Raw genomic sequence first — 19,948 nt, forward strand, 5'->3', positions numbered from 1 at the left:
TATTTTATAATATTTTTTTAGAACTTAGACCCTGGAAAGGAGTTGTGCTACTTTGTATCCTTTAACTTTTTCATGCGAGCAAAGCAGCGAGCAAAAGCTAGTTTACAATACACAGTGGTACTTGTCTTTAAATACTCCCCTGTGTCTAACTTGAGAGCGGAGTTCGAACCTACGACCTTCTCAGTAATCCCTTCTACTCCTCACTACGCTATCCGCGCTTACTCAAGCCAAGAACAGCTTGACCAGGAAAATAAAAAACCCGCTTTGAATGCGCCACTTTCACACGTTCCGTATTTACCACAACATGAGATTTAATTTCATATACATTTAAATTTACATAACAATATAAACCAACCTCGAAAATCTGTCAATCACTGCATAAAGTCCAGTGACATAAAAGCCAATATACTGTATGAGTCTATGGAAAGCCTCAATGAAAAGCCGTTTATTACGTTACCCCGCCACGCCTGTTGCGTGCACATTATTTGTCACACAAAACGGTATTGACACGCGAACAATGACTATTATATCGGTTATTAATTATGGCTTGCGTTGGAATATGTCGTAAGCTGGAAGCCGGCAATTTAACTTTATTAAATTTGCTGGTTGTAGGATTTATTTTATATCCGCCTGGATAGCGACCACCGTACACAAGGTGTTAAAACCGGCCAGAGCGGCTTATGTAAACGTATCGCTTTCCGGGATTAGCGTGTGTATATCCGGTCTCGGCAGGCCGGCATAACTACGTCGACTGCCAAGGGGTAATCATCTCCCGTCAGATGACATTCTATTGGACCCTACTCCACTTACCACTAGGTGCAGTGACTTGAATTTGCTTTAGATGTATAGAAAAAAAATCATAGAACACGTATTCTTGGTATATACATATAGGGCTGTGCAAAAACAACGGCGTCGCCGCCTATGTAGCTTAAAATAAAAAACATATTTTTTTCATTATTTTATCGTTACACGATCTTACCCTTTGCATTTTGAAATTATTTGTTATTGAATAAATGAATGATTATACCAAGATCTATCGTATGAGACCAAAGTTAGTTAAATAGACGCTGTGGTGAACACAGCGTCTATTTATCACAGGTAGGTATGTGAGAGTCCTCACATATGTGAGACCTACCACCAGTAAACTTAAAGAAAACTGCAATGTATATCAATAGTTCATTATATTAAATTAGTGATCCTTCTTTCAGCAATCCAGATGTTACATTTGAGCCTGCAGCCAGTTGAGGAAAGAAGTTAGCCTCGTGTACACCGAAGGCTCCCCGAATTCACATCCCGATGGAGGTCCAAACGATACAACGCCGATCTGAAATCGTATTAAATTTTAGTAGTTGTTAGTTAGTCTATATTAATATTATAAAGATTTTTGTTTGTAGGGCCTTATCTCTGGAATTATTAAACCGATTTTGAATATTCTTTTACTAATAAGAAGCTACATTACCCCTGAGTGTTTCAGGATACTTTTATCGCGGGAATACTCATAGACGCGACCGGAGCGGCGGGCAAAACTAACTTAGTGTAAATTTTAATTAACATTATGAGTTTTGGTACTTGAAAATAAAAACATTATTATCAAAAGTGTTACTAAAACTCAGTGAAAATTGTACGGCAGCGTCGTTATTATCCATATTTATTAAAAAGAAGAGGAAGAGGAAGCCTTAATCAAGCAAAGTGACAGCTACATTAGTTATAGACTGCCTCAGTGGCGTAGTTTAACATGCGGTTCCGACACTGCTCTGTAGTCCTGGGTTCGAATTCCGGATCGACCAAAGTGATATTGAGTTTTTCTGCTCAGTCTCAGACAGGAGTCTAGAAGTGTACCTGAGATGGATCAACATCGGTTCTTATAGTTTCGCCCAACTTCATTAGAGAGAATACATACGGCGAAAAGTGAGTGCACTAGTTGTGCCTCTGCCTACCACTTCGGGGACATAAGCGTGATATATGTAGAAAATTACCTGAACTCTCTGATTATTGACGATGACGGTAAGTGGACCACCGGAGTCACCGTCGCAGGTGCCTTTACGACCATCGCCGCTGGTGCAAAGATGGCTGCCATGGATATTTAACGAGAAGCTTCTCTGACACACAGCGTTTGAAATTACGGGCACCGTGGCTCGATGCAGGACCGTTGAAGAGGATACAGCGCTTTGTGCTGGAAGGAATAGATATTTAAAATTAATACCATATTTTTATATCGGTAATGTGACCCTCTGCAATAAATGATAAGCGGAGTTTTTTTAATTTTTTTTATCGGGTCCCGCAGTCCATATTGAGGGAAACCTTCGAATTGGATATTGAAATCCCCCAGCTTAGCGACTGTAGGGACCTGGAGGAAAGGTGGGAGGCGATATCTGGGGAAGGAGAAGGAACCTTCTTAGGATGAGAGGAGGGGAGATGGCCAGGAAATGTTCACGAGCCCTCATAGGCCTCAAAGTGAATTAGCATTCATGAGATATACACACGCGTGCCTAGAGCCGCGACATATGTCCCCCTGTACTTGGGCATGTATACGATGTGGAGATCCAACGCACAAGATTTGCCTCAAGGAGGGGTGGTAGGCAGAATTGGGTCTAGGTAGTGCTGACTGACTAGAGTGTTTGAAGCCGGATATTAACATTCTAATCCGTAAACGTGATACACTTACGTAGGTCTATGAATTACTTTTACGAATGGATAGATTTATTCCTCATTATTATGTAATCGTACATTTTACATTACTTCACACACCCCCAAAATTCCTAAAGAGAACTTCTTAGGTATGCAGGTTTCCTCACGTTTTATTCCTTTACTGTTAAAGCATGCAATCATTCATAAAGAATACACACAAAATTTTAGAAAAGTCAGAGGTGTGTGCTCTTGAGATTTGAACCTCGGCAGTCCATTCCACACAACTAGGCTATCGCTGCTGTATACATAGAATAAAATAAAAAAATAGTGTATATGACTACAATTTATTGCTAGCCATTACTAAAGGCAGATTTGTAGTTTCATTGCTGCCGTCGAATCATTTATTTACTCAATTTTCCAACCGTGTGCAATATACCTAACATAACTCGCAAAATATGAATATTTTACAATCTTTACTTATCCCTAAAAAGGAAAATAGGGCCACTATTATATTCTAAGTACAATCTCATCTATTTCTAAGTGAGTTTCCACTAAAAGTTGATCGTATGAAATCGAGAATATTCTGTATGAACATAATTTAGCATTCCTTTATCGTTGAGCATACTTCGCCCATATCAAATCGTCTCACGTCCGCCAACCATCAAAAATATATCCTTGGATTGCTTTCAAATCTTTATAATGTCTTATTTTAGATACTTTTACATTTATAATAGCATTGTCTGAAAGCTTATTCTGAATCCAATATCATTTATTCTTGTGGTATAATATCAACCCTGTATTATGTACTGTCCAACTGCTATGCACTGGGTTCTTGTACTACTGAGAGGGCTTAGGCTTTAGTCCACCACGATGGCCTAATGTGGATTAGAAGACTGCACATATCCTCAAAAGTCTAATACAGAACTTTTCAGGTATGCTGGTTTCCTCACGATGTTTTCCTTTACCGTTAAAGCAAGCGATAATTCACAAAGAATACACACATAATTTTAGAAGGGTCAAAGGTGCGTACCATTGGGTTTTGAACTTGCGGACTTGCGTCTTAGCAGTCCGCTCTACTCCCAACTAGGTTATTTCAACTACAGTACAGTTCTTGTGGTTTTTTATTCTATATTTTTTTAGTAATATGCCCTTAAATTAGTGCCCCTAAGTTTCGCTACATGTATTTCCTCCCATGATGTGATAAAAAGGGAGCCTATCACCACATTGGACCCTAATTCCAGACTTCGCGCTGATGCTGAGCCGAAATTCATCCAAGGCCTCAAGAATAAGATCGGTACTAAGTATTATGAAAGTTAATAATAATATATCCAAGACATAATACAAACTATTCAAGATTATTTGCTCTCATAAAAAGCTAAATTAGCAAGAGAGCCTTCCTTTTTGAACTTATATTTCGGTAATCTCCCGGGACCGAGTTTGCCCAGATCCCGTGATTCATTCCAGTACAAGTGCGCCATTTGTAAACGTCCTAAAGGCTCGTATTCCCTATTGCCAAAGACTTACCGCGCATGGAATTTATTTCCTATTGAAATAATTTTGGACATCTAATCGCGAATTTTTTAAATATTTTCTGTCATGGTTTCGAAAGCTTTTTACCTTTCATTCTTAGCTTGGTCTGCGGTATTAGTCAGTAACACCTAGACTACTATAATTTTATTTTTTATATGATATAAAATTTATAGTCCAATTTCCGCAGAAGTGTTCACACTATCATGATATTTGATAGTTTATTCACTATGTTTACTCACCATTGACTTTAGCTAAGCCAAAAACCTATATCTAAATGTATTCAGCCCATAGGCGCCGAGAGGGGGTGCAAGTGAGTGCACCCCCCTGTCCGAAACCAATCACAATAAAAATAATTGAATGACAATGGGAGTCACCAACCACAGAGGTTTTATTACGGCTTAGCATATACAAATAAACGTACGGTTTTTATTTGAAATACATAAATAAATTTAATGAAGTAGTAGTGGGTAAATGCAGAGGCACCTCCCTAAAAATAATCTAGGCGGCGCTCATGATTCAGCCATTTTTCTTCATTATAATGTATAATATAAATGTAATTACTAATAACTGATTAGAATCAATAAGCATTTTTTTAATTCAAAATATCAAAAAATTATATCAAATTGGATCAGATAGCATAACTGAAAAATAAAAATGAATCACCTTTAACGTCTCTTGTCCTATCACTGTCCTTTGCTATCAGTCATTGCTTGTTTTAAATCCCCGGGGAATCCAATTTACCACATAGAATTATGCTGAAGTTGCACCCAGAGTAATAAAACATTTGTAGAAGCATTAGGCTTTTATGTCTTCGGGGTTTTTTTAGTTTTGATAGTGGCCGAAACTAGTATCACACTTTAGGGAAGAGTACGAACTATCTTCTACTTAGAGTGAATTGCCCTAATGCAGTAGAAACTAGATATTCTGGAACATTTTGATACAGTTGCGCTGCTCCACATCTTGGTAAAACGCCACGTATAAACAGATGTTGAATGAATATTTTTTAAACGGGTCGGCAAAGTTATTCCAATGCATTTGATGATAATTAGAGAAGTTTTGACGGAGTATCGTCTGAGAAGAAATTATTGTCGCTTGTCAGGCGATATAATTATGCAGACCTATTGAAAGGCGGATATACACAAGTTGATCCTAAATCGAGATGCACGTACGTGGGCAACTATGGTAGGTTTTACATCATTATAATATGATCTCGGCGGATACAATAATCCAACCACCACTAATGCCTCATTGAAAATCAGCGCTGTGGTGAGACTGGTCCTGCAGCAAGAACCTGGATGAGGGTTCCAATAGTTAGCACATTGCGTATAATTTATTTTTTAAGTTTTATGTTTGTTCTTGTTTTGTTATGTTACTATGTGCACGTTATACTGTTTGTGTGCAATAATATATCTTTCTTTCTTTCTAGTAAGAGGTATTCATCTTTCGTCAGTCGACACTATGTGGACTCTACTCCGCTTATTACTACCTTCAGTGTGGTCACTATCGTAAAAGTAAAAAAACCTTACCATCCGAAGTCTTCCCGAAGCCGGATATGGTCCCGGTAAATCCAACGAAGTTGTTGTTCACAATACTTGCTGTAGGCAGAGGTATTGCTTGAATCTTATCTAGGGAAAACCAAAAAATATGTATTAACGCAATTATCAATATAATTAATCAGTCGTCTTTGTTTTGCTATTTCAGACACGTCAAATACTCTAGACTGAAAACCTCTAATTGAAAATTTTCAAACCATGAGATTTTGAGTTCGATTCTATCTAGGAATCCCATGATGCAATAAGGCTCAGAATCCTCAGTACTTACGCTACATCGATTACACCGGATTTTGGCTGATGGATTATATTGCTAGTAAGTAAGTAGTTGAACCCCCTGTTTTAGGTATGGAAGAAGAAATATATTGATAGGTTGTTGCACCTTTTGCGTTAGGAGTTTAGGATTCTTTTTCATGAAACTGATAGCATTTGCGCTCTACCTTATAATGAGGATTCTGTATGGTATTCTTTTAAAAAAGAACTACTAAATATAGGGGCCGAAGACAGGGTAAAATGGCGCATATTGGAGGAGGCCTATGTCCAGCAGTGGACAAAGATATAGGCTAGAGATGAGATAAAGATGACTAAATATAAAACACTTACTGCTGAAAGTAATGGCCGGTATCCTGACCATAGCTATGTCGTGAGTGTAGTCTCTAGTATTCCAATTGGCGTGAGGAGTGACCTGCTTAGTCTCAATTCTGGTGCCTCCGCTAAAAAGGGTCAGGGATCCAAGGACTATGGTGAAGAGGGCCGCCTGGCTCTGCCCGTCCCACCAGCAATGAGCAGCTGTCAAGACCCTGGTGGCAGAAACAACAGACCCTCCGCAGACTGATGTCCAACCTGTTGTGAGCCGTACTACGATACCTGCCTGTAAATAATAAATTATACTTTTGTAAGATGTTAGTGGTGTTCTGGTGGTACATAGGTCTGTCATATGTGACAGTCGCCATAGGTACCATCGGAATGTCTATTTCTGCCGCCAAGCAGCAGTGTGTAGTCACTGTTGTGTTCCGATTTGAAGAACATTGTAGCCAGTGTACATGGACTGTGTACATGTACTAGACATAATGAGACGTAACAACACATATGTCAGGATGGCGAGCCCAGTGGAATACCAAACAATACTTTGTAATTCTATTGAATAGTGTTTCTACTGTTTATGGGCGGTCGTATCGCTTACCATCAGGCAAACGGTAAGCTCGTCTCGTCATTCAAAACAATAAAAAAAGATATTTAAACAAAAAAAACAATAACAAAAATTTTAGTACGTGTTGCTCCAACAACAAACTCTTCATTCATCTTAATGCTGCAAACGCCCTTAACTGAGCAATGCTGACCTTTGTAGTCTACTTCTTAATAATATTGTGAATGTTTTGCGAGATGTTTGGATATCTAAGCTATTGTAAGGCGTAGACTCAGAAATCGCTGAATAAATTTAAACGATGGACATAAATAGACCAAGCTGGCTTAAGTAATACAGCTTCTTATGCCAAGTATTCACAGTGGGATTTTAATTGCGGGAAAGGTCTATCGCGCTGAGAATGCCGCAAAACCAAGTTTGGTGAAGAAGCTATTCCATAACTGCATTACTGGTGTAGTTGTGGTGAAATGACTGCAGTGCCGAGGTCTCGAGTTCGATCTTCGGCTCAGGCAGTGATAATGGATTTTTCTACTAGTTATCACAGAGTCTTGAATTTATGCTCAACATGGCGATAAAATCACCCTTATTACATTATGGGACAGAATACGCTCGGTGAGAAGTGGATGCACCAGTTACGCCTCTGACTGCCGCTTCAGGGGTAATAGGTATGTTCGAAATTACAAAAGTAATTAGACCTAAAATGGATAACGTTTATCTGTAAAAGAATTGAGGTATATTCAAACCTGGTAAGGAACCGCCGTCGCAGAATCAACTTTGGTACCGCCCACAATCCTGCTGATAGGCTGTCTCCTCAACCATGTCGCCTTAGGTACCCCAACATCCATATGGTACCCATTTTCATACACAGCTGCACTCCCACACACAAACACGCACGAAAGCAAAAATATATATTTGTTTTGGAAAATCATTGTACCAATAAGTCAGTTTGTTTGCAATACGTACTTTATACTAATCAAAGTAATTAGCGAATTGATATTGTCACTGTGTTATCTCTTATCAGTTACCTGACGGCCAGTGGTACTAAACATTTTCTGAAAATGTATTACTAAATTTGTTTCTTTCTATTTTGTGTCGTTAACCAGGGATAAATCTAAAATATGGAATAGAAATTATTTGGTATCCCCTGACTGTCATAAGACGCGACAAATAAGAGGCCTTTGAGAGGTCACAGGCGGGTGGCAGAGGACTGTCTGCCGTTAAATTTGATAGCAGGTTTGCTGTATGCGAGTATTCGCCTAGTTGAACAAGAAGAAGTAGATATACAGTGCAACTGCATAGAATTTTTAAACTACAATATACTTTTAGGCTATAATAAATGGTCATTCAAAACCAAATATCAAGGCCTTCCATGAAATACTAAAAAAAAAACCCTACACTTTGAGAAACTATTGTACAGATACAGTACAGTGTACAAATACTGCAATAAACTCCAGTTCACATTTATTGGAATCACGATTAAGCAATAATCCTTTTGAATTCAAAGAATATTGGAGGGGAAATTAACACTTCAGTTAGCATATCAGACAATCATGTGACAATCAATATTATCTTGTATTTAAGTTGCACCAATTTTATCATAACGAGCGTGTCATCTGAGGTGGCGCTTGAGTATGATGCTTATCAGATAAAAAAGGCGGTATCTATGAAGATGAACCTACTTCATATTTGCCATCGAAGCTAAAACAACAATTATAAATTGATTAAAATTGTATACTTACAAAACCTCTGAAAACCGAATCGTGGCGTAGATTCATAGTAATACACACACGCACACACACACACGCGCGCGCGCACCCACACACACGCACACACACACACGCGCGCGCACCCACACACACGCACACACACAAACGTGTATAGTTTAATCTCCTTAATTGTTATTGTTTTATTGCCTTTTGTTTTGTTTTTATTTTATTATTTTTCTTTTTACATCCCTTTAGTATTGCGCACATAATATTGTAAGCTGTATGGGAAGGACCTGTTCTCTTAAAATATAAGATTTTAATTAGTTTAGGTAACAGAACTGCACAGACTCATAACCATTTTGTATCTAATAAATAAATCATAATTATTATTACAAAAAAAATGTTCTGATTCCCTTAAGTAATGCCCAGATGATCTATGAAACTTGCTACCTGGTACGGCAACTCTAATACAATAGTCCTTCAGGAATGGTAATTATTGATGATTTCTTATTACGGGAATGTTAGACATTAAAATAAAACTATTTTGTGGATATTATCGCGGTTTTTTATGTTATTATTCTCTCCTGACGTTTCGAAGACTTTGCAGCCTTCGTAGTCATGGGGTGGACTGTGTAAATATTATTGCGTTCGTCTTCCTGAGATATTAGCTAATGTCTATCTGTATACGTCCCCTACGTCCATCAGTGGGCATGTAACCTGAGCCCTAACGATGCAATTCTTTAGTGCCATTAACTTTATCACAATCAATACGGGAAACCATGTATAATCCACAAAACAGCAGTGTAGAGGCTGTTTATTGTGTTAAGGCGCCCTTACAGTTATCACTGGCAGAAATCTATGAATGGGATACTAAAATCCCGCGACTTACTGCAGAGGCCCGACGGAGAGTGGAGAAGAAAATGGGGAAAGGAAGAGTAAGGGAGAAATCGAAACTTACTAAGGTGGAGGAGGGAAAAAAACTGTTTACGTGCCTCTATAGGCCTCAATGTGAAGTTTTAACGAAGAGATAAACACACTTAACTGTATGTCTAGGGCCGCGACAAATGTCTCCCCGTACATGGGCATTCGGTGTGAAGAGTGCACGAGAATTGCCGAGGAGGGGGTGCTGGCTGTTGGACTCTTAAAGGATATTTACTATGAATTATGAGGTTTAACGTCTGTCTTTTTTTTATTTAATAAAAGGCATAATAGAAAGCTGGTGGTGGGTATATGTGAAAGTCCGCCTGGGTAGGTACCACCGCAATATCTATTTCTGCTGCCAAGCAGCAGTGTATAGTCACTGTTGTGTTCCGTTTTGAAGTACGTTGTAGCCAGTGTAACTATTGGATATAATGAGACTTAACATCTCATGTCTCAGGATGGCTAGCGCAGTGAAATACCAAACAATACTTTGTAATTCAAGGTGTTGCATGGTGTTTCTACTGTTTATGTGCGGTCATATTGCTTACCATCTAGCGAACGGCAAACCCGCCTCGTTATTCAAACAGCAATAAAAAAACACATGACTTATTAACAATTCTTAAGCACTAAATTACATTAAGACTAGATTTCCTTCCTTAAATCTTATGAGCGCGAGTTAGTATCACGCCGTACTTTCCAGTTCAAAGTGTTGAATGGTGTTGCTGTCAGCTACAACGAGCAACTTCCTCGCCTCTTCATTCGACTTTATAGACAATAAATCTACTCCTAATAGATGACCATTATTTATATAAATTCTAAATTGTTATAATAATGAATGATAACAATATCAGCTAGAGTTGGTATACCGTCCTACTGCTGGGTACGGGCCTCCTCTACTATTGAGAGGGATTAGACCTTAGTCCACCACGCTGGCCTAGTGCGGATTGGCAGACTTCACACACCCTCAAAATTCTTAGACAAAACTTCTCAAATATGTAAGTTGTCTCGCGATGTTTTCTTCTAAAGCAAGCGATAAATCATAAAGACTACACACATAACTTCAGAAAACTCACAGGTCCATGTCCTTGGGTTTGGAACCTGCGAATATTCATGTCAGCAGTCAGTTCCACTCCCAAATAAGCTATAGTTGATATTAATTATTGGAATCACTTTAATGTTTTTATGCATTCGTTTTACGACGTTCTTCCTTACCGTTAGGAAGTCTAGATATTAGTTCCAAGATAGGAATGAAACCTCCGTCTCACCATTAATCCCAACAGTATTTAAAATTTATTTGAAATACTCCACTGCACTAATTAACGGAGAAGAGTTTTTACAGGTTGCCTTTGTGACGCCCGCAGCGTTAATTTAATAAGCTTCATCGGACTTTTGACACGCAAACCCTTAGGCCCAACCCTATTGATAGTACGCCGTCTTTAAGTAAATATTTTGTTCTTGGAAATCCATAATTCCATATCTATAAATACATAAAGCTGAAGATTATTTAATTTGTATGAACGAATTGATAAAATTGTCAGAGATTTGTATTACGCGTTGATTCAATTAGCGATTCATTGAAACAATAGTCATTTGAACTGATTATTTTATGCTAGGTACTCACGCGACTTCTCCTGCTTTATAGGTACCCTTTCTGCAGTAGCATAGCTTGCCACAGAGAGGTCCTATATGTATATTTATTGGGGGTTCTTCAGGGAGTGCGAACTTTTGGGCGTCCACTTAATTTAATGTAGGTATAGGCCAAAAGGGGCCCTAAAGTTCGGGGCCCTGTATCACTGATACGGCTGATACGGCGGTAGCTACGCACCTGCCTTTTTGGGCTATAAAGTAATCTATAATAAGCATAATATTTTGATCCAAATCATCATGGTCTATCTACTTATCCAATTTTATCCTATTCCAAACAACTTCTCCACCTTTCGCGTCAACAATATTAATAAGATCAACCACTGAGTTAATGTGGGTATTACTAAAATCTTTACTTCCATTTTATGGAACCTCCACCAGACGTGGTTTTAATTCCAAAAACTTCTATAATTTACTGAATATTTTACGTAACTAGATTCCTAAATATGTTTCCGTTTCCACCAAACTAATAATATTCCAAGAGTTCTATGAGTTTTTAATGGAGTTGCAACTTCAGTGAACATATTTTATTCATGCACTTACTAAAACTTATGAATAATTAGAATACCTATTCGGAATTAAGTTTTCTTATGGATTTCGAAATTTGTGGAACCTGCTGACTGTTTATTGCAATTGAAAATGTAAAATTAAATTTAAACATTGAAGTAAAACTTTGCCGGATTTTATCACTTTTTTATAATATTATCTCTTCAGACTTTTCGAAGACTTTGCAGCATTCAAGGTCACGGGCGATGGATATATAGTTCGTTTTAAAAAGTCAACGTTACAATATCTACCTATAATTTTTTATTATATAAATAATTTGATAAAATCCGAAAACAAATTTTATTTCGATGTTTAACATTCGCGTAAACATAAGAAATCATTATTTCAATTTACATCAGTTTTTTTTAAAAATGGAAACTGCACGCTATATCCTTTACCCCTTAAGGTGGTAGCTCAAGGTCCATTTTCATACATTTTGTTTCGGCTTTAATCTGGGTAACTAAACAAGTATTGGCAAGTAAAGAATTTAAATTCACGTCTAGTTAGTGATTAGTTCTCGCAGTTGAAAGAAAAACGTAAAAATAATTAATAATCATGGATATTTCGGCCTTTAAAATTTCGTCATATTAAATTTTACTATCTACCTACCACCTTAAGGTAGATACTATTGCCCCTAAATTTCGTTTTCCGTCCTATGATGTTATAGTGGTCGAACCAACCATTTTTGTGTACACTATCAGACTCCGCGCTGATACTAAGCAGATAATCGAATTAACTTACTCGACTCGGGATCGAACCGCGACCTGAGCATCGGTCATAACAATACTACACTATCGGGTTTTTTAATTACATATCAATAAATCATGTTTTAATTATTTAAAAATTATTGCAAATTATTATGAGTAATTAACAATGACTACCTAATCTAACTAAGGACTCGATAAGCATTCATATCTTTCATGTTGTCTCGTGTTGCGCAAGTTAACAGCAATTTCAGTAAATCAAGTTGCGCTATCTAGTCTTACTTTCCCTTCGAACATAGCGACTCTCGTTTTCTCGTTGCATTTCTCGTGATTACGTTTAGTGGTGGACGTTGCTCGATTAGAAATATCGATATATCGTTCATATAATAAATACGATAACAAAAATACAACGGTATGGAAATTAAAGATATTTTATTTTCCTCTTTTTCTATGAATTACAACAATGACTTCTGCTAAACCGTTCAATTACCTAATAAACAAATTTAACTTCTGTAACCTACGAAATACGACATAAATTTATAAATTTTCGCTAAATCAAAATATTTCACGTAACAATTTCACTTGTATTATCATGCAAAATGACCGGACATCATTCCACCGACTGCGTCAACTTAAAAGCGGAATGTAAATTGGACACCGTTATGGACAGAGTAAATAAAAACGGATTTTCCGGTTCACGTTAACGTCCCGGCAATGTTTAATGAAATAATACCGGTTGTGTGTGACGTCATCGGATTGTACGGAGATATGTGTAGACATGAGAAGGGATGACTCGGTGACGTAGTTGTATTGCGGTATGACTGCAGTACTGAGGTCTCGGGTTCGATCCCTGGGTCGAGCAGTGATATTGAGTTTTCCTGCTCAATATCAACCCGGAGTCTGGAACCTGTGCCCGATATGGCGATAGGCTCGCCCCCTATCTCATCAAACGACGGAATACACACGGCATTAAAGTGGATGCGACTGCTGTGCCTCTGCCTACTTTTCGGGTTAAATGTTGTGCACGCTTAATGATCACAATCTAAAAATGACTAAATTTAATAATATAGTATAATAAGATAGTAACGATTATATCAGAAAAGCGGATTAAAAATTAATTATTTTTTCAAAGATCAGTCAATTTATTTATCTTATACACAATTCTTATTAATGAATCAGATATATTAGTCCATGTTATTAAAAAGTTAATAATCTTTTATACCTAATATTCAAACGTAGACTATTTAGAAACGAGTTTCCATCATTCAAAGACACATATTAAATGTATTTTTTATAAAATTTTGAGTCATAAATATTGTAGTTTCTTTTTGAAAATAGCATCTCTATTGTACTTCTCTTGTCGTCTCGTTACAGACTGACGGCAGAGGTAATTTAACTTAATATTTTGTAGCATTTAGGTTCAATAAATAATTATTTATTGATATGTACAGGCTAAGGAACAATTCTTTTGTTACAAAATATAATAAACCCGTGTATATATTATTTATTGGAACATATTCTAGGTTAAATTTTGATTTATATATTTAAATAAAACTATTTTACGGATTATATTATAATTAATAATAACATGGGGTCCGCCGCGACCACGAAGGCTGCAGTGATCGTAACGTCGAGAGAAAAATATAATATAAAAAACTGTGATAAAATCCGGAAAAATAGTTTTATTTTAATGTCTAACATTCTAGTAAATATAAATCATCATTGAAATAAAACTGTTATTCCGGAAACCGCGATAAAATCCGGAAAAAATATTTGTATTTTAATAAATAAGATGGTTCTTCATATTCAAAATCTTTGTCAAAATCGCCGCCGTAATGGTAAAAGCCGTGATACATAAAAAAGAAGTTTACAAAATCTAGAGTTTATTAATTACTTTGTCCTGTACACGATTATGTCAATGTGGTCTTTATAGGGCATAAGTGTACCTGTATTTTGTTATTCTGCAAATAAAATTATTATTTATTATTATTATTATAATCTATCGATAATATTATCGATATACGGCACATCACTAGTGAAGTCGTCACTCTGTAGTGCCTGTAGCGGTACAAGCCGCTTACTCCCCACACCGCCATTACAACTGACAATTTATATTACACTAGCTATACTTACTGGCTTTGCTCGCAAAACTTATAGAACATATATACAAAGTTTCAACCACGTCCGATAAATGAAAGATTAGTTTATAGCACAAATTGTCCTAATACTACTAATATAGAGAACAATTTAAAGTATTTGTGTGTTTATTAGCAGGAAAACAATAAAAATTAAGTTACAGTTTCAAATATATTATTAAGATTGAATTAGATTTCTATGAATTTTATTAGTGAAGTACAAAGACTTTAAGAGTATGGTCAATATCTTAGATATCTTTGGTGGAGTACAATCTGTACGTTGGTTACACACACAGATAACAATTAAAAACCGATTCTAGTAACAAAGTCAAGAAAACTATTCTTTTAAATTAGGCCATATATATTAAAACCTCTATTACAGAATATATTTACAAAAAAAAAACTCAGTTTCAAGTTTTATTCTGTAAGTGAATTCTCATAGCATAGGCGAATAGCGAAATGAATTGATAGTCAGGGCTCTTAACTCATGAAAATTAATGCACTATAAAAATAGGCACACTGATATCACACCTTATTGTCATTAAAATAAAACTAGTTTTCGGGTGTTTTCGCGATTTTATAATTTTATTTCTCCTAACGATTCGAAGAATTGACAGCCTTCAAAGTCACGGAGCGGACAAAATTACAAATTTCACACACTTAAAAAAAATAATAACTTAATAAAAATATTTCTTCAGTGTCGTGATCGTCCGAAAAGTGAAAGTTGCAAAATTAAATTATCCACACTTAAATATAACTACTATACTTAATAAATAATTATGTACACGTCATTTAGATGATGATTAATAGATCGGACCGTCAACAGCTAAAATTAAAAAAAGTTGTATATTTGTAAAATGTAGATATTGTAACTTTGACTTTGCGGATGAACACCACTTCAGTCCGCCCCGTGACCATGAAGGCTGCAAAGTCTTCGAAACGTCGGGAGAAAATAATAATATAAAAACCGCGAAAAAATCCGTAAAATAGTTTTATTTTCAATGTCTAACATTCGCGTAAACATAAGAAATCATTATGATTAATAATACATAAAATCATGACTCTAGCAAAAATAAACCATATTGAAAAGGTAAAAAGACCAAAATTGCACTAATTATACCGCGGAATCTCAGCAACTTGGTGCAATTAGCAAACTTGCCGACAATGTCGAAGTTTGGAAAACTTGAAACTTGGAATCACGGACTAAGTCGCTCGCAAAAACTATTGTAAACAGCCCTGGTGTTTGGTTCAAATTTGTTTTGCTATGGAGTAGAAGTTTCACTTTTACCACCACTGGACCAATTATTTAGCCTCTCGTGTACGAAGATCCGTCTTCGTAAGTACTAGAAAAAGAAAGAAATACATTTATTATGGTAACTCCCACTAAACATATAAATATAACAGAAATTATACCTAATTATAATATTAACTATTGTATCTGAAATGATATCTAATTAGTAATTATGGAATAGCAAAAAGCATAAAAAGCGGCGCTTAGCTTAGCTAAGACGAATGTCAGCAGGTTCGAATCCAAAGGGCACACATCTGCCTTTCTGATATTATGTGTGTATTCCTTGCGAATTATCGTTTGCTTTAACGGTGAAGGAAAACATCGTAAAGAAACCTGCAAACATGAGAAATTGTCTCTAGGAATTTTGAGGGTGTGTAAAGTCTACCAAACTGCACTAGGCCAGCGTGGTGGACTAAGACTTAATCCCTCTTAGTAGTAGAGGAGGCCCGTGCCCAGTAGTGGGACAGTATATAATACAGAGCTGATATTATTATAATTATTTATATATGGTATAGCTATCCAAATGTGAGTGTGTTACGCCTCTATCTACCTTGGAAACGAGAGAAAGGTATGAAGCTTTATATCTTCAATAGTACCTTACCGCAATTTGGAAAAAAAAGTGCCCCCAAGGAAAACCATGAATAAGCTGGATAAACAACGTGAAGAAAGTCTGATCTAACTGGATAAGAAGAGCTCAATGCCGCAGAGAATGGGAAATGTAAAAAAGTGGCCCACACCTGACTGAAAAAGACTAACGAAGAAGAAAAAGACAATACGATAAATGACAATATAAATTAGACATAAGGCCGTTGTGATTGGCTAATATTGAGATACAACAATATTAGCCAATCACAACGACCCTATGGCTACGCAATGCGAAGGCTGCCATGCCGTTAGCACTGAGAAACAGACTTGTTATCACAGCTTTACTCCGTCCTTAGATAAAAAAAGTCTATGAATAAGAGGGTTAGTATAAATTATAAATCAATGTCCCCTTTTCTGTGTGTCTTTATGTTATCGATTTTCTAAAAATGTACTGAACGAATTTTTATGTTGGTATGGAAATAGTTTAAGACCCTGAAACCGCGAGCAAAAGCTAGTTTAATATAAATCTAAAGTCTGCATAGTAACATCAATTTCAATTTGCCTTTTTTCGCGATATTGCACTACCGTCAACGATAATATTAGCCTCAAGTTTAAAAAAATAAATCATATTATATCACCCTCCCGTTTCAACTTCAAAACCGGTACAAAGGACCGGACGGGCCGTCAGCATTGTGGCTATCAGCAACCCTTGAGTTCGTCGTTTAGATAGGGAACTGGGTCGCTCGTATTGTCCGCGTCCTTAGGGTTGGGAAGGATTGTGGATGGAGCTTTATATTTGTTGGTTGGTTAAATATGTGGTTGATACATAGTAGGTTTGTCATATTATGTTACAGCAGCATTGGGCTGAATAAGTAGCCCGTTGTTGGAACATTAATTTAACCGCATGTAAAAAACATATTTTATTTTTTATAACAATATTGTGTGCCAATAATAAAATTATTTTCTTTCTTTTTTCTCTCATACGCGAATCAAGCTTAGAAGACGAAAGGTTTGTTTTGATCTAGTCTTAATAATTAATTCCCTTGCTTACTGTTACGAGGTTCAATGTTATATTTGATGTGCAAATTGAATTATATACTTATATAATTCTATGTCTTTTTAGAGATTATTTCCAATAATCTTCCGAGAGATAAATAAAGGGGGAATCATGGATTATTGTCTTTTCTATCGTGAACCAACATGCAAATTTTTTATTTCATTTTGGCAACATAAATTTTTTGCATATAATCTTGTAATGGTAAGAAAGCGATTTGTCATATTATCTTTAATTCAAAGTTTTGGTTAGACTAATCTAAATTCGCGACACTTACCAAGCGAAGTACTTTTTTCTACCTTTTTTTAATAATTAAATATCAATGCTACTCTAATTCTTTTTTCCACCAGGGCAACATTTTTATTTTATTTATTTATTAGACGAAATTATAACATCAATTACAGTGAACAATAATACGATGCTATAACTAATATACATATTAATATTAAGTACTTAATTGTTATAATTTACAATCATTTTAGTTTTTTTCTACACACTTATATGCTGCTTCAGTTGAAGTTGAACATGAAGTGGGTATTTGAAAACTCTTTTTTATTTCGTAGCTGCCTTAATTTTCAGGGCCATGTGTACAAATAACATGACAGATAACTAAGATTCACCTAATCCAAGCGACATTTGTTGAGCATAACATAATCTGACCTCACTACCACCTCAGACGATAGAATAGTTCAGCATTATCTCCACACAAAATAATCTAGAATCTAAACCATTTCCAATTTTACATAAAACCTCTTTTACAAGACTTTGTTTAATTTTAAACGGTTTAAGGCCACGTGCCAGATTTATCACGTCGAAAACATGCGATGCTCTGTGAATTTTAATACGCACCCTTTAATTTGTATCACTCGAGGATGCCAGCTCGTCTTGAATCATAATTTGGTAAGGTTTTTGACATTGACGTGTTATCTGTTTTGAAATGTCTTAGCAAAGTAAGTTAATCAATAAACTATTGTATGCGGGCACAGCAAGCCCACTTTATCTGATGGTACGCGAAGTAATGTCGACTGACGAAGGATGATTGCCCACGTAATACTCAGTTATACCGGTTGAAACCGGTTATGAATAGCTTGAACCCTGAACATTAAACGTGGGCAGCTATGGTTGGTTTCCAACCTTGTGTACGTGTGCTGATGTGTGGTGTGTGGTAGGTGGATATAAGTGTCCTACGACCAACCTAAACTATCGTCTTTATCTTTAAATTGCAAAATGAATTATCAAAATTAATCATTCGAATTAAAAACAAAATTTATTTTGAATTTAATTCTGTAATAAACATCATTAAATATTAATTTGGTTTATAAAAAAATAATAGATGATATAAAATATATTTTATTTTATACTCTTTAAAAGCATTTTTAGACGCGTTTTAGTCTTAGAAATATTTTAAACTCTATAGCCAAATGGATAACTAAACTTATATGAGAAAATAAAAGTCAAATACATCTTGTTAATGTGCTCGTAAAATATAAACATCTATAGTCAGACTCTAAAGCTGTGTTAAAACAAAGAATGCTTTTAGGTAATGGCTGTAAAAACAGTTCAACGCCACTCAGAGACGTAGTGTGACTTTAGTTATATTTTATGTATTACAAGAATTTCATATTTGTACTGATGGTAGGACATATTTTATATTCGCCCGGATAGCGACCACTATACACAAGGTATCAAAACCCACTATACTGCCAAGCTAAGCTCACGACAGTATTTAAAAAAATATATAGATTTTTATGTCGTCAGATAGCTTAAAGAAATACTCATCTAATGAACTTAACGGTAACTTGTTTCGAACTTGTAAAAAAAACCTTAAAAGAGTTTTCTCTATCTCAGTTTTATACAAAACTATAAAACTATATTTATAAAACTTCGATTATCTCGAAATAAGGTTTCCCAGACATACCGCTTTTGCACTTAGCACGGCAGCATAGTGGCCCACGTAAGTGTGTCGCGTTCCGGGATCAGCCTGTGTATATTAGTGATGTAACGAATATTCGCATTCGCATTCGCATTCGCGAATATTCGCATATTTTGGATATTCGCATTCGCATTCGCATTCGCAAAATTTCTGCGAATGTTTTGCGAATGTCAATATCAGAAAAATATATATTTGAAGATAATAGTAGACTGCCTCGGTGGCATAGTTCTACTGCATGTGCGGTACGGCAGCGCTCTAAGGTCCTGGGTTCGAATCCCGGATCGGGCAAAGTGATATTTGGATTTTTCTGCTCAGTATCAGCCCGGAGTGTGAAATTTGTGCCCGACATGGCGATAGGCTCGCCCCTGTCACACTATTAGACGGAACACACTTGGCGAAAAGTGGGTGCCCTGGTTGCGCCTTTGCATACCCTTTCCGAGATAATATTCGTAATACTGTGTGTGTAATAGTAGGTTAATAAAATCAAAATCTAAACTAAAACAATATACTTCTACAATAAACTATAAATATAGTCTAAACAAATAAACAAAAATTATAGACTCTCAAAGAAAAATAC

At 36.1% G+C, this 19,948-nt stretch overlaps 1 protein-coding gene across 1 annotated transcript; it reads right to left on the reverse strand.

The window, feature by feature from the left end:
* Positions 1-1,202: 1,202 nt before the first annotated feature.
* Positions 1,203-7,843, reverse strand: LOC115447873 (brachyurin). The gene is made up of 5 exons (XM_030175130.2): positions 7,596-7,843; positions 6,312-6,579; positions 5,685-5,783; positions 1,977-2,173; positions 1,203-1,324 (listed from the first exon to the last, which is right to left on the reverse strand). Exons 1-5 carry the CDS (start codon positions 7,779-7,781, stop codon positions 1,220-1,222), a joined length of 855 nt encoding a protein of 284 aa, XP_030030990.2. The 5' UTR covers positions 7,782-7,843; the 3' UTR covers positions 1,203-1,219.
* Between the last annotated feature and the right edge of the window lie 12,105 nt (positions 7,844-19,948).

This window comes from Manduca sexta, chromosome 8 (assembly GCF_014839805.1).
Source record: "Manduca sexta isolate Smith_Timp_Sample1 chromosome 8, JHU_Msex_v1.0, whole genome shotgun sequence".
NCBI lineage: Eukaryota > Metazoa > Arthropoda > Insecta > Lepidoptera > Sphingidae > Manduca > Manduca sexta.